Source organism: Gigantopelta aegis, unplaced genomic scaffold, assembly GCF_016097555.1.
Source record: "Gigantopelta aegis isolate Gae_Host unplaced genomic scaffold, Gae_host_genome ctg4852_pilon_pilon:::debris, whole genome shotgun sequence".
NCBI classification, from domain to species: Eukaryota; Metazoa; Mollusca; class Gastropoda; order Neomphalida; family Peltospiridae; genus Gigantopelta; species Gigantopelta aegis.
The window spans coordinates 23,983-41,102 of NW_024534081.1; the positions used below are offsets into that span (position 1 = coordinate 23,983).

Below are 17,120 nucleotides of genomic sequence, written 5' to 3' on the forward strand. Positions count from 1 at the left end.
TTGTCTACCTATTGATCATTACCATTCATCATTTGTCTACCAATGATCATTATCATTCATCCATTTGTCTACCTATTGATCATTACCATTCATCCATTTGTCTACCAATGATCATTACCATTCATCCATTTGTCAACCTATTGATCATTACCATTCATTTTTGTCTACCTATTGATCATTTCCATTCATCCATTTGGTCTACCAATGATCATTATCATTCATCCATTTGTCTACCTATTGATCATTATCATTCATCCATCTGTCTACCAATAATCATTATCATTCATCCATTTGTCTACCTATTGATCATTACCATTCATCCATTTGTCTACCAATGATCATTACCATTCATCCATTTGTCTACCAATGATCATTTCCATTCATCCATTTGTCTACCAATGATCATTATCATTCATCCATTTGTCTACCTATTGATCATTATCATTCATCCATTTGTCTACCAATAATCATTATCATTCATCCATTTGTCTACCTATTGATCATTATCATTTCATCCATTTGTCTACCTATTGATCATTATCATTCATCCATTTGTCTACCAATGATCATTATCATTCATCCATTTGTCTACCTATTGATCATTATCATTCATCCATTTGTCTACCATAATCATCATTATCATTCATCCATTTGTCTACCTATTGATCATTATCATTCATCCATTTGTCTTCCTATTGATCTATTCTCCTCACTTAGTTTGGCTCCGAGAACAGCACACTCAACCAAATGCACTCAATAATTTGTTTTCTCTTTCTTTGGGAGCAAAGGACTATATCATCCATTACAAACCCCATATATGGACCTTCAGTCTCAAGGTATATCAACAACACTTGGAGATATATACCAGTTTTACAGACATACAATTCTAATTAATATCCTGTCTATTGTTTTAATAGTGACTTGTATATAAGATCAAAGAAGTTCTCTGAAGAAATACCAGTTGATAAATATGTCAGTAATCCATTTTTTGGTTCTGGTTTAACATACAAAGACAAGGTATCTCACTACAACTATTAATAACTCATTTTATTATATATAGCCTGATGTCCATATTGTGACAAGTATTTTGGACTGGGTGTACCAGATTATCAAGTTATAGGAACCAAAGTACCACAATGGAAAGTGGACATACCTGATGGGTAAGATTATGACGTCACTATGACATCACTACATTCAATTAATTTATACCTAATAAATTATAATATATCATGACACAATTATTTATAAACAATATTAGATAGTAAATATAAAGAGTTTATTGTATTGTTTCTATTGTAGTGATATAGATTGTTTAGACAAATATCCTCTTCATGTTTTGCTTGTGAAGGTGATGTTAGAGGAATAAAGAACTCTATATTAACAGGACAAGATCCTAATGAACTTGATATTGATGGCTGGTCACCACTTCATTATGCATGCTGGTAAGTAATTGACTCCATTCATCTACCTGGTCTGTTGCATTTATCATATTCAGGTATGGTGAAACTTGATGTTTGTAAATCGCTTGTTGAAGATTGTCTAGCTTATATTGGAATTCAGTAATGATATTATTAATTAAACTATATATTTGTTTGTTTGTATCCATAGAAACAGTAATGGTTCAACACCCTACATTTAGCCGCTGGAAATGGTCATCGTGACATTGTTGCATATTTATTACAACATCCTGCAATTAATCCTGTAAAATTTTAATCTGATTACTCTACTTAATTTGTTATACATTTGGTAGGGTGCTTTAGATGTTTAGTGTAGTGACTTACTCCAGCTCTCAAAAAAAATGAGGAGAGCGTGTAAAAAAACAGACATTGTTCTATATATGTGCTCATTCTCGTTTTTCTATCACTGATAGAACAGGTCGTTAATTTAAGGGCGTAACTGCGCCATAGTTGTAGGGGGGCGTGATCAACATGGGCGCGGCTAAAAACATTGTTGTTAGGAGGGCTCAGTTCGAGAAGGACGAGGGCTTTTGCAAGGTAAATATGACGCTTAATTAGATTATGGGCGGACAGACAATAAACACTGTTTATAACTTCTCTCTTTTGTTTTCCAGTCAATATAGTTCAAAACAAATCAACTTGGCTGCTTTGATTCTTCGTCGTACACAAAAAGCGAAAAACAAATTTATCATCAAATAATTCCTTACCAAGCTACTGATTATGAAGTACTGTTGAGATATGGCCAGCTGAAACCTTATCTCAATTCTTTGGCTGCATTTTCTGGACCAGGCCTATTCCAATCCTGAAATAATTTTAGTAGAAAAACTGTCGAGATTGGTCAGAAAAAACTTGCAGAAACAGCTGGTCATCCTAACCATACTGGTATTAAAGGTATGACAAATGGATGGATGGATATCAATGGATGCATGAATAGACAAAATGGACAGATGGTTTATGTATATAATTACAGGATTGAAGGCAGTCTTTTTAACTGTTACTGAGGGTCTGGAAATATTGAATAGGGTCTGATAATGAAGCTCCCAGTGTTTTTATTAGTTATATAATACCTGTCACAAATGAAAGTCAGTAGATCAAGAGACAGCAGATAAATGTATTTAGTATTGTTCTATTTTTAGGATCTAGTGTTGTCTCCTGTTATCCTGCTGACTCAACACTTTTTCCAAGTTTCATTCACTTGAGAAAGTTCTTCATGACATGGTATGATAACTCCATAGTTTACATCCAGCTACTAGAGAAATGCTAGCAGCTTTAGACAAGTAAGTGCTCAATATAGTCTAATAAGTTATTAATCAATTTGTCTACCAATGATTATTACTATTCATCCATTTGTCTACGAATGATCATTACCATTCATCCATTTGTCTACCTATTGATCATTACCATTCATCCATTTGTTACCAATGATCATTACCATTCATCCATTTGTCAACCTATGTCATTACCATTTATCATCCATTTGTCTACTATTGATCATTACCATTCATCCATTTGTCTACCAATGATCATTACCATTCATCCATTTGTCTACCAATGATTATTACATTCATCCATTTGTCTACCTATTGATCATTACATTCATCCATTTGTCTACCAATGATCATTACCATTCATCCATTTGTTACCAATGATCATTTCCATTCATCCATTTGTCTACCAATGATCATTATCATTCATCCATTTGTCTACCTATTGATCATTATCATTCATCCATTTGTCTACCTATTGATCATTATCATTCATCCATTTGTCTACCAATGATCATTATCATTCATCCATTTGTCTACCTATTGATCATTATCATTCATCTATTTGTCTACCAATAATCATTATCATTCATCCATTTGTCTACCTATTGATCATTATCATTCATCCATTGTCTACCTATTGATCATTATCATTCATCCATTTGTCTTCCTATTGATCTATTCTCCTCACTTAGTTGGCTCCGAGAACAGCACACTCAACCAAATGCACTCAATAATTTGTTTTCTCTTTCTTTGGAGCAAAGGACTATATCATCCATTACAAACCCCATATATGGACCTTCAGTCTCAAGGTATATCAACAATACTTGGAGATATATACCAGTTTTACAACATACAAATTCTAATATCCTGTCTATTGTTTTAATAGTGACTGTATATAAGATCAAAGAAGTTCTCTGAAGAAAAATACCAGTTGATAAATATGTCAGTAATCCATTTTTTTGGTTCAGGTTTAACATACAAAGACAAGGTATCTCACTACAAACTATTAATAACTCATTTTATTTATATATAGCCTGATGTCCATATTGTGAACAAGTATTTTGGACTGGGTGTACCAGATTATCAAGTTATAGGAACAAAAATACCCACATGGAAAGTGGACATACCTGATGGGTAAGATTATGACGTCACTATGACATCACTACATTCAATTAATATATACCTAATAAATTATAATATATATCATGACCCAATTATTTATAAACAATATTAGACAGTAAATATAAAGAGTTTATTTTATTGTTTCTATTGTAGTGATATAGATTGGTTAGACAAATATCCTCTTCATGTGTTTGCTTGTGAAGGTGATGTGAGAGGAATAAAGAACTCTATATTAACAGGACAAAGATCCTAATGAACTTGATATTGATGGCTGGTCACCACTTCATTATGCATGTTGGTAAGTAATTGACTCCATTCATCTACCTGGTCTGTTCATTTATCATATTCAGGTATGGTGAACTTGATGTTGTTAAATCGCTTGTGAAGATTGTCTAGCTTATATTGAATTCAGTAATGATATTATCAATTAAAACTATATATTTGTTTGTTTGTATCCATAGAAACAGTAATGGTTCAACCCCACTACATTTAGCAGCTGGAAATGGTCATCGTGATATTGTTGCATATTTATTACAACATCCTGCAATTAATGCTGTAAAATTTTAATCTGATTACCTGTACTTAATTTAGTTATACATTTGTTAGGGTGCTTTAGATGAAGAGGGTAAATCTCCTTTAGCAGTGTGTCTTGAAAATAAGAGTAATGATTGGAGAGATACTGAACAACTACTTAGAGTAGCTTATCAAGAACAGGTCTAGATAAATGGATGGATGGAGAATGTTATATCAATATATGATATATTAGGTGGACACTCATTATAAACCATTGAAGAAACCAATTATCATGATACCTCTAATAGATCATGATGATAAAGACGTACCTACAGTTGATGATAACCAATTAGATGATTATGACCTCGATCAACGAGGGAGTCAAGCAGACATCACAAAAGATACTTCAGTAAAGTCTAAAGTAAGTCATCCATTTTCGTATTTATTGTTGAAATAATATTTTATTTCACAGCCAGTGTCTATTACAAAAATGAGTATTAATTTTATGAAGGGACAACATCAATTAGCTCACTTCTATAAAGGAAACAATACATCAGCTTTAGATGTATTACAAGTAATTAATATAATTAATTAATTATTTTATTATTTACTATATATACAGGAACTATGTGGATTAATTCATTTGGACTTGGAGTTCCAGTTTGTATTTGCACTGTGGATAGTATCAAAAAGTCTAGGTATTATAATATAACATGATATTAATAATAAGTTATATAATGTGTTAATATTATAGCACTACAGTTAGGAGATACTGATAAACCATTAAAACTAATAGGAAAATGGCAGCAAATTAATGAAGCGATTTTCTGGAGGTAATCCATCAGAGACACCGAGTCTCTTTATGAGAAGGAATGTGTTTTTTGCTGGTATCAGAGAAACACATAGTCAGTTTTATAATATGATATTAAACAAGTATTATTATAGTCTATATATTATAGATATCTAACTCCACAGCACTGAGTTATTTATATTATGATGTAAGTGGTATCTCACTCTTTATTAGTCTAATCATTCATTTATTATACAGGCTCAGAATCATGTATTAAGTGGTTACTATCCTACATCAGAAGAAGAGGCACTTGAGCTAGCCTCCATTACAATGCAGGTATATAATAATATTATAATATATCACATCTCCTCTGTCTGTTAGTTATCATATGGTGATTATAATGAGATTATTCATAATGATCAGTTTATTAAAGATCGTCTTCCTACTTTACTACCATCTACAATGTTAAGGAGTAAAAAACGATTACAATATGAGAAAAGATTACTAGTTAAACATGAGCTCCTCTCTCAAAGACAATACAATACAATAATGGTAAGTATTACATCATATTATAGACTTAATATTATTATAATGACTGTACAGCTTTATGACAAGTACTTGGAGTTATGTAGAAGGTGGCCATTTTATGGAGCTACCTTTTATGAGGAAACTTGACTACTAAAATCTATCAACAAACAACTACTACTGTAAGTATATAAAAGAAGGAAAGTTCAAAATTAATAATATAGTTGTTTTGTTTGTTGTTTAGTCTCTCTATCAAGTCAGTTCGTAAACTTCCTATAAGAAGAGGAATTAATACATTAGGATTTCATATTGTTACTAAAGAGACTAATGTAAGTTATATTATATGTAATGTAATAGTTAACATATATATGTAATTGTATATATTATCATATATATACTATAATATATTATATATTATATTATATTATATATATATTATATTATATTATATTATATTATATTATATTATATTATATTATATTAGGTTTTAATACAAAGTCATACACTTGATGGAATGGAATGGGACATGTCAGAGGAAAAACATTTATTTTGTCTTAAAACATTAAATGGTGACCTGTCAATGACCATACATACTAAACAAGTAATATATTATATTATAACATTATGTGTGTGGGTGTGTCTATAATGAGTCTATATAATGTATTATGAGAGAAGGAGAAAAGTATATATTATATCATTGAATAAAGGAGAATGACATATCATTATATTGTAGCATTTCTTTAAAGTCTTACTATTAACATCATTGATATACTATATTCACATAATGTTCCACTTTAACATTGTCATTTTAGATCTATTTCATTTAACTCATGTATCCTCATGTACATGATCTATAAATTCACTTTATATTATAATATTTGGTAATTATTTACTTAATTTTCTCTTTTATTCAAAGGCTCCATTATTACATAGTTTATCAACTCAAATGAAGAAAGAGTTAGATTCAGTAAAAATTAGTTTTACTAAACAACAGTTAGAGAATAAAACATGACATTATATAAACTATTGTATTTATTAACTATATATATTATTAATAATATGAGTTGTTATTAATATACTATTATGTTATTGTTATTATAGTATATATGTTAATATTATATCAGTAGTAAATGATAACCTCCATTATCAGTGTGACTACCTATCTCCTTGACAACCACCTGTCCTCTCTTTATGACATAATCATCAGATACATGTTGGTTTAACTGGTTTTATTTCTTGATTGACAAGTTGTATTAGTTGTTTTTATAGTGTATATACTTTAACAATATCATCTTCTGATATATACAAAATAATTCATATAATTTACATAATATGATCTATTTATATTATATCTATTAATTAATTTATATTCAAACTTTATATATAAACTGGTAATATACTATTCCCTATCATGTGTTTGGTCATGTGACATTAATCCATACTATTCATTCATACATCCATTCATCTCACCATGTTGTATTTAGAGATAACATAAGTTATTAATAAGTTATTAAATAGGACACAATATAGTTGAGTCTTAAACTTTAACGTTACCATGACTACTAAAAGTAGATATAATATAAAATGTTAGTTTATTTTACCAATAAGGAAATATGTTATTTATATCACTAATAACTGTGAAATGCTATTTATAGTAACATTTACAATATTCATATTCCTATATGCAGCCCCACGTGCGCCCTTTACTAGTACTAGACACTCCCAAGTCCTTAGTTATGGCAGCAAATCAAAGTGAACTGAGTGAGTTAACTTGATTGTATTCACTTTAAGTTGTTTCTATTTCTTTACATTGTTATTATAGATGTTAGTAATTTGAAAGATATCATTAAAGCTTTGAAACAAGGCTATTTCTCAAGTCATCGTTGGTCTCCTCTTGGTCTACAATGGGTCTATTACAACCTACTCTATCAAGTATTAGAACCAAGTACCGAAATGATCCAGAGAGTTGTCTTCAAGAGTGTTTAACTCTGTGTTTGAGTAAAGCTGACAAGGTGACTGAAAGTGGTGGTCCTACATGGGACTCATTAGCTGACGCTCTCAAGACAATGGAAGAATTTTTTGCTGCTGAACAAATAAAGGAATTTAGTGAGAACTGTAATCTTCATTATATAATATATTGATAATTAATAATAATTATTAATTAATATTAATATATTGTCTTTTACCTTTTAATAGATGAGTTATCCACTCCAGCTTGTCAAATGTTGCATAAACACTCTGATAGGATCTTACCACTTACTCTTCCTGTGGAGATTGTTCAGATGTTATATACAGAGAGAGTGATCTCTAAGGAGACATTAGATGAAGTCAATAGATTAGGAGGTGTACTAGGAGATGGTCCATTGAGAGCACTATGTACTACAGTGTCTGAGGATCCTAGCAAATTAAAATTGTTTGCAAGTGTCTTATTAAAATCTGAACAAACAGTACCTGTTGCTAAAGATATACTCAAAGAGTATGGTAAGTACCACTATATATATATCTACAAGTTATAATGTTTTATTTATAGATCAAACTTTTCCCTCCCAAATCAATCTCCAACCCACTTTTCAATATGATTTTGATCAAATGAGAATGAAATTTGGTACACTTTTTTCACTGTTGCTTCTCTTATTGCTAAGTGGGTCCCTTCACTGGAAGACCTTAAAACATATCTTCAGATGTGTTTCAGAGAGCTAAGACCTCAGTTAAAAACAGCTGAGTCACTTTAACGATGTCATGGAGATTGTACAAGATAAATGTACCATTATTAATATTTGCTGTTTGGAGGGTATTGTTAATCAATTTAACATTACTGAAGCTAAAGTACATATCACAAACTACAACACATCAGTTGATGAATTTTGTGAGAAGATCAAAGCTGATGTATGTTTAATCAAAGCTTCACGATCTCTTCATCTTCTCATCAACTTACCCTGTGAGACTATTGTGTTCGTTTTGGAGTGGAAGACTGATGAACATACTCTCTTTTGACATTAGAGGATTGCTGTCAAAAGCATTCAAAGATATGGCAAAGTCAGTACAAGTTAAAGCAGTAAATGAAGGAAACTCCATCATTGTTACCTGCTATGCTCCACAAAGTCTAATTGACCTTTTGTTGATGACAGCAAAGGAAAATCTTGATCATTGAAACAGTTGGGTGTGATCAGGATAACAATAGGCTACCACACTATTTATGATAAATGTCAAAGAGGCAAGGTAAGAGATGAGTAGTATTAGACAACAGTTACTACATGTGTTGTTTATTGATATATAGGAGGTTAGACCTATTGTAGAAGAGAATACAAAGGAGTTAAGAAGTCAACTTGAACTACGACAAACCATCAGTAAAAAGATGACTTTACAAATATCATCTGTTGTCCAACAAAGTGAAGGTATTTGTCCATGTAGTCAATAATCACTGTTTATTTAATAGCTGTCTATTATATGATATATCTGATTTAAATTCAATGTTTCTATGTAGAAAGAAAACAAATGAAAGAAAAAAACAATCAAAGATTTGACATCACTTTTGAAATGGAAGGAAGGTATTATTAATACAATAGCTATCACTAACATAGTCTGTGTTACTGATTTATCAATACATAATTATAATTAATAATTATTTAGTTATTAAGGAAGAGTTACTGTCAGTGTCTACAGAGAGACAAAAAGAGTTGGAGATACTACAGGAAGTGACAGCATCATTGATGTTACGATTAAGAGAGAGAAACAAACAGTTTGAGGCATTAAGGCAGAACTTAAAAGGTAACTGATATTAGTCACTTTTCATTATATGACATTGTTACTAGATCTAGCATTCAGACCAAAGGCTCGTAAACCAGTAACTGATCGAGAACAAGAGGGAACCCCTACAAAGTCTAGTCAACAAGAAACGCGCACCATTTATCAGTGAAACTACAGGTAGTAATAGAAATGATATAACTATTGATATAGAGCCTTCATTTATATCAGAGTTAACAGATCAGTTAAAGGATTCAGCTGATGATAAAGATGAGAGTTCCTTACCTCATCCAAGTAGGTTATATTATAATTATAACTATAATAGTATATATTAAGTTAATGTTCTTCAATATTAGTATTATATGATATACAATACTTATCATATGTAGAGTATATGATAAGTATTGTACAATATTTTGACAACTTAAAACCACATGTGATGATATACTTGAAAAGGTTGGGTCACTTATATCACAATAATAACTGGTTTATAGTGATAATCACTAGTGCTCAGTAGTAGTACTATTTTAATAGTAAAGTGATCATCTAAAGTATTTTAATGTGATTTTGTTTCATCACTGCACTGTTATTACTGATAATGATTATCAGTGATGTCTATTAATTATATTCATATCTCAAATCACAAAATGAATGATAATTAACTGTTAATTTTAAAGATGTCAGCATATACTGGAATTGTCAGAATACTGTAAAACAATGAATTAAATTAACTAATAAATCTTCCAGTCTTCATTATTATAAAGAAAATACAGAACAACTAAATCCATAGATTAAACTGTACTATTGTATTAAAATTTGAGTAGATGAACTCAGTGTAACTCTTTACATTAATCCCAGGTTAGATAAATCCTGTATTAGACTCCAGGACTCCATTAAACATGAGCTAGCTTTTATATTTTATCATAACTTAAGAAAGGACAAACATTTCGTATTCAAACAGGAAATGTCTAAAGAATAATTCATTTGCAGATCCTGTATTAGATCAAAGCAGTTTTTAGTCACACTCAACTATAAAAATAATTTGTCAAACATGAGATCATAGGCTACCAGATAATTCCTCTCAAAGCAAAGGGGTTAGCTTTGCCAGATAAGCTGATATACCAGAAGTCCATTATATAGTAGTGTTCTGTTAGTATGATAGGATTTTTCGTCTATAGTAGAAGATACTCGAATTTAACAGTAAACCACGCCTCCTGCAATTTGTTTTCCATAGTAACCATAGTCAGTAAAACAGTAATGGCTTCCTTTCTTCTTCAGTGTATTTTCTGTGTATTGTAGTGTGTTATAGTATATATTACTATGTGTGTACTATACTATATACTACTCTGTTTTATAACAGGAGACACTGGAAGAGTTCATTGGAGAGATGATATCAATTATGTTACACTCATTAGTCCAAGTGTATTACAAAGTGAAGATGTTATAAGTAAATTAATAAAAGAACAACAAACAGGAAAAGAATGGTGTATTTATCTCAATCATCATCTCCTGAAAGTACTGCAGTTATTATAAACAATCTATAATAAGTGTACAGTGAAGAGACTTTATATATGGCAACACTTCATTGGACAGTAAGTGTGTATCGATATTATCAGAGATACTAAAAACTAATAAAACAATAAAGATGCTAGTGCTGCACTCCTCTTCACTTACTGGTGGTATCAAACAAGTCAGTGATAGTCTCTTTAATAATAAAACACTTGAACAGTTATGGTTGTTAGATGTTACTGATATCACAGATGAAGATATAACTCACTTATCTACTATGTTATCAAGTAATACAACTTTAAAAGAACTACGTCTCTACAACTGTAACATCATTGATAATGGAGTCCGATATATCTATGAAGGACTTACTAAAAACCAAACATTGACTATGTTGAACATCGGAGGTAATCATCAGTCACTTCAGTTAGTACCAGTACAATAGCAGATCTAATACAAACAACTACATCATTGACAACACTAGATCTCTACAATACTTCACTAAACAATGATGATATCAAGACAATATGTACATCACTTAATAAAAATGCACAATAAGGAAACTACACTTATCACCACAACATGAAGAGTATTGTAAGACGTTAGACAGGTTATCAAGTTATTAAAGACAGACTTGGTGTTCTTTGATTGGTAATAGTAAGTAGTTTGTTGTTTATTCTTAATTTGTCTTCTTGCTCACTTTTATTTTCTCTTTAAATTTCTTTGACTCATTTTCTCTTCATTTATTAACAATTTATTTCTCTAACAAAAATATAGACAATAAAAATAGATCAGTTTTGCTTGACACTTACTTCTCTAACGTTGCACTTTTTTGCTCTCATGACAGCTGCTCAGCTAGCACCTGAATTGTACAATGTATGTCAGTGTGGCCTAAATTTTAAACCTCTGATGAGCTCCCACTATTATAAAGAAAGAAGTACTGGCAATGGCAACACTGGTTAACCTTTATCTCCCCGTTCCAGGAGAAGGAATGAAAGGGCTAACAAATAAACCGTTACTTAGTAGTAGCAGTCATGTAGGAGTAGAGTTAAAGAAAACTGGCAGTAAGAATGATATGGGTCCCTGTAGTAGCACTATGTGTAGTAAGCAGGAACAATAGTGACATCATTTTGGAAACAGAAGTAGTGTGAGTACATGAAGCAATACTTGCAGTAACAGAAGCACTGTCACCAGTAAGTATTAGGAATAACAAGGTACATGTAGCGTTATAGGTGTTCTACAAGCAGAATCTACAGTGACCGCAGTACTACCAAAAAGTTTTTGTGATAAGAATCCACAATACTATACATGTAGTATTAATATACCTAGTGGATTGTGGGTTGGTTGGAATATTATCTTCTTCAACAGAATACATCATCATCATCATCATCATTACTCTCATCATTCAGCTAGAATTGCTGATGCCTTGTGTTTTTAATGCTTCTGGCAACCTTTTTTGTCTTGGTAAGTGTTTATACAGATCCTTTAGAAAATAATAATTAGTTAATATCACATATTATGTACACTGTATAGTCCACTCTTTATGTGTACACTTAGCAAATGTACACTTATATACTTGAGACACCGGATGATTGTGCTCTGAGTAAGTACTTGTAACTACAAGATGGCATCCACTTTCATCAATACGAAGGCTAATATGCATTTTACAATCTTGCTTGAATGTCCTGCACTTGAGTAAAGGTAATGAATGATTAATCTAGAATCATAACTCACATTGTATTCAGTCTTAGTCCTTTCCATCAGTTTTAAAAGCCTTTCCTCTATGAATACAGCAATATTTCAGCTGATAGTATTTGAGATCTGGTTTCAGGTACCTATCAACTCTCTTGTTGGCAGAAGTAACTGTTCTAGCTTCTCTCTTCCAAAGTTGCACTGAGTTTGATTGCTCATAAGTCTTGATCTTTTCTTCAAGTTCTTTGTACGATTTGAAGGATCCCCAACTCGAAAGTTAAACTGGTGAAGTTGCAGGTGGTTCCTCGTTCTCTTTACCGAGTTGCCATGTTGTATAGTAATAATAACTATTTATAATTGTTGTTGTTAACGGTTTATTTAACCGGCAAGATAAGGTTAACCAGTGACTGCCGTTGCCGGTTAGGTTAGACACTTCCTATAAAGAATGACGAACATCCTTTTAGTAAACTCAATAGTGGCCTTGTCACAGCAGTCAGTTATTGTAATGGCCCTTTAAGAGAAAGCAGCTGAGATTGTATTTATGATGTCATTTCAGTAGATAAACCTGAGACAGAGATCTAATGATAGAATGATATTAATAAATCTTAACATATTTTATATTCTATGAACAATGTATATAACATTATTATAAGGAGACTCAAATATTGATATAAACCTTTAACTGAATACAGTAATATTGGAAGTGAGAGGATGAAAACTATATGAAGTAAGTGTGTAATGATCAAAGATAATTATTTTATTCTCTAGTATCTTTAATTTCTATATTTATATACTTTGTGTGTGATATTGTGTGGTAAGAGAAAATTTTATGTTAAGTCAATGGGCAGGATTGAAGTATTTAGTGACAAAAATGTATTTATTACAAAAATTAACTTGTACATTATTATGTGGTCACTGGTATTAGTTGTATTATATCTCTCTCTTTATCAATGTCCTCTTTATTTTTCTAGTGTTCTCAAAGACATATTACATCCAGGAAAAAGCATTTGAGAGGTTTTGCTAATGTAGGTGGAGTTGAGTGGAGGACAAGAGAGTGTAACCTCTTCATTGGGGGATGTTCCTGTATTAGTTTGATTATTATTACCAGCAGCTGGTACTTTACTCTAACAATATTAATACTTTTCATTATATGACATCTATTATGTTTAATTAACTATTTTAAAATTAAATATAATAATAATAATAATAATTAAGAAAACATTCCACAAAATACAAATTAATAGATCAGTGTTAACTAGATTGTCAATAGTATCAGATGACTTATAACTCCACCCACCATCAATAATAAATTCAGTACAGTAATAAATGCAGTCTGTAATAAGAGAGAGACATTTAATACTTATCATATATCATATCTCACCTCATCACTAGCTAAATATACAACCATTGAAGCTATCTCTTCTGCAGTTGCTAGTCAAACCCATTTTCTGACGTTTAGTAATTCCTGCATACCCTACATTACAATGTAAATTTAAACACTAACTATAACAATTAATATTAATATATAACCTTTTCAACATCACCTCCTCCCATAACAGACAACCTCTCCGAAAGAGAGGGAGTATCAACAGTACCTGAAAAATGGATGAATATAACAGTAAAATGGATGTATAGATGATAAATGGATCAATTAATAGTACAATAGATGAATAGATCAAAGAGACAGATATATTAATGGACAAGAAATGGTAAAGTTTATAAGTTGTTTCACGTACCTGGACAGATAGAGTTTATATAAATCCAAAAAAAAAAAAATATTCAACTTTTATCACATAATCAATAGCTATTGACTTTAGTTAAACATAATACAGCTGCTTTACTGAGTCATCATGTGAGACCTTATTCTCTGAAGTATAATTGGAGAAATGGCTAACGCCTGTATAGATGCAAGCTATTTATAATTATACAAAAAAAGATGAGGTTTATACATATCAATTTTCCCACCCTCACCACTCTTGGAAATATTTCTAATCCATACACATAGTCTCCTTTAGATCACCTTTCAATTGAGTCTGAAGAGAAAGGTTAGTCCCCTTTATCTAGAAAAGGTGAGCTAAATTAGCAATTGTAGTAATGTTGAATTGGAGTTAGTTGGTTCATTGTTAATGTTTTGTCGTTGTGTGTTTTCACACTTATGTGTTACAATTTTTTAAATTATATATGTAATTTTTTTTCAATATGTATATGATATTAGCTGTTTTGAGTTAAATTCCAATTGGCATTTAATCCTATAATTATATAGCTTGCAGCACCTGTTTTTAGCCATTCCTCCCATTTGTTTGAAATATATAGACAGAATTAATAAATTCATTTGTCAAAATCTTTAATTCTTTGTTTTTCCTTCTAATAATCTCTCAGTAACTGGTTTATTCGTTTTATTCTATTAGACAAGCTTTCTAAACATCACAGAACAAATTACGTGCTTAATTTGATTTTTTCTGGTTCTAACCTCTATTTATATATATAGTTCATGAATAATAACTTTTTCAAACACAAAGGTAACACACTCAAATTTGAAAGATGGCCTTTGTAGGTCTTTTTGAGCTTAGAAATAACTAATGTTTTGATTATAGAATTGAATTATCTCTTGAATCTCTACCAGGAATATGGCTAATTATCCTCTTTACCGATTAATTTGTAGTAGTACGGTATTTAGGACTTATCAGCCATACTGGCACGTTTGTCCTGATTGAAATATTTCATTAACAGAAGTGAGATTATATAACTTGTGCTTGTATTGTCCTGATATTCCCGTCCTCAAGAATCTCAAGAATTCTTTGCTGTATCACCTCCTTGTATATTAATTCTCTCAGTAGATATTTATAACTTTTTTGTTAGTAGCGTACTATATAACTGTAATTAAGTTTTTAAATTGATGATCAGACCTGTATTTGCTCAAATTCAATAATTTGATCAACTTTTTACTTTTTGCTCTAGATTTGTTGAATAGTTATTGATTATTAGCTCTCATTTTTAGCGGGATGCTAGTTCTTGTTCTCTTTGTCTAATTAAATATGACTCCTGCTGACTCAACAACAATTTCTATCCAACCATACTGGTATTACTAGGTATGACCAAATTGATGGATTGGATTTCACTGGACATGTATGATAAAATCAGATGTTTATTGTATATTTCATGATTGAGCTACTTTTTAAAATTACTAGGATTTCTGCTTTATGAATAGAATGTAACTGACATAAAAAAAAGGCCTCAATGTATTTTTATTAGTATTTATAAGTTAGTTAATGCAATGTATTACTATCTCCATTTATCATTTACATTCATCTACATTTGTGCTAGCAGCTTAATGAGTGATCATATAATATCTATTTTATCAATTTGTCTACCTCATTGATCATTACTTAATTCATCCATTTGTCTACCCCAATGATCTTACCATTCATCCATTTTTCTACCTATTGATCATTACCATTCATCCATTTGTCTACCTATTGATCATTACCATTCATGGCCATTTGTCTACCTATTGATCATTACCATTCATCCATTTGTCTTCCTATTGATATATTCTCCTCACTTAGTTGGGCTCCGAGAACAGCACACACTCAACCAAATGCACTCAATAACTTATTTTCTCTTCTTTGGAGGGCAAAGGACTATATCATCCATTACAAACCCCATATATGGACCTTCAGTCTCACTCATATATCACAACACTTGGAGATATATATCAGTTTTACAGACATACAATTCTAATATCCTGCTATTGTTTTAATAGTGACTTGTATATAGATCAAAGAAGTTCTCTGAAGAAATACAGTTGAAAATATGTCAGTAATCCATTTTGGGTCTGGTTTTAACATACAAAGACCAGGTATCTCACTACAACTATTAATAACTCATTTTATAGTATATAGCCTGATGTCCATATTGTGAACAAGTATTTTGGACTGGGTGTACCAGATTATCAAGTATAGGAACAAAAATACCACAATGGGAAGTGGAACTTACCATGATGGGTAAGATTTATGACGTCACTATGACATCACTAGATTCAATTAATATATACCTAATAAATTATATGTTATCATGACCCAATTATTTATAAACAAATATAGACAGTAAATATAAAGATTTTATTTTATTGTTTCTATTGTAGTGATATATTTGGTTAGACAAGTATCCTCTTCATGTGTTTTGCTTGTGAAGGTGATGTTAGTGGAATAAAGAACTCTATATTAACAGGGACAAGATCCTAATGAACTTGATATTGATGGCTGGTCACCACTTTCATTATTGCATGTTTGGTAAGCAATTGACTCCATTCATTACCTGGTCTGTTCATTTATCATACTCAGGTATGTTAACTTGATGTTGTTAATCACTGTTGAAGATTGTCTTAGCTTTTATATTTGAATTTCAGTAATGATATTATTAATTCAAACGATTTTATTTTGTTTTTTTTTTATCCTATAGAAACAGTAATGGTTCAACACCACTACATTTAGCAGCTGAAAT

At 30.9% G+C, this 17,120-nt stretch overlaps 1 protein-coding gene across 1 annotated transcript; it reads right to left on the bottom strand.

The window, feature by feature from the left end:
- Positions 1-12,330: 12,330 nt before the first annotated feature.
- On the bottom strand, positions 12,331-16,049 carry LOC121366150. Its single transcript, XM_041490711.1, has 4 exons — positions 16,039-16,049; positions 12,761-12,886; positions 12,502-12,577; positions 12,331-12,408 (listed from the first exon to the last, which is right to left on the bottom strand). The coding sequence occupies exons 1-4, from the start codon at positions 16,047-16,049 to the stop codon at positions 12,331-12,333; spliced, it is 291 nt and encodes a 96-aa protein (XP_041346645.1).
- Positions 16,050-17,120: the final 1,071 nt, after the last annotated feature.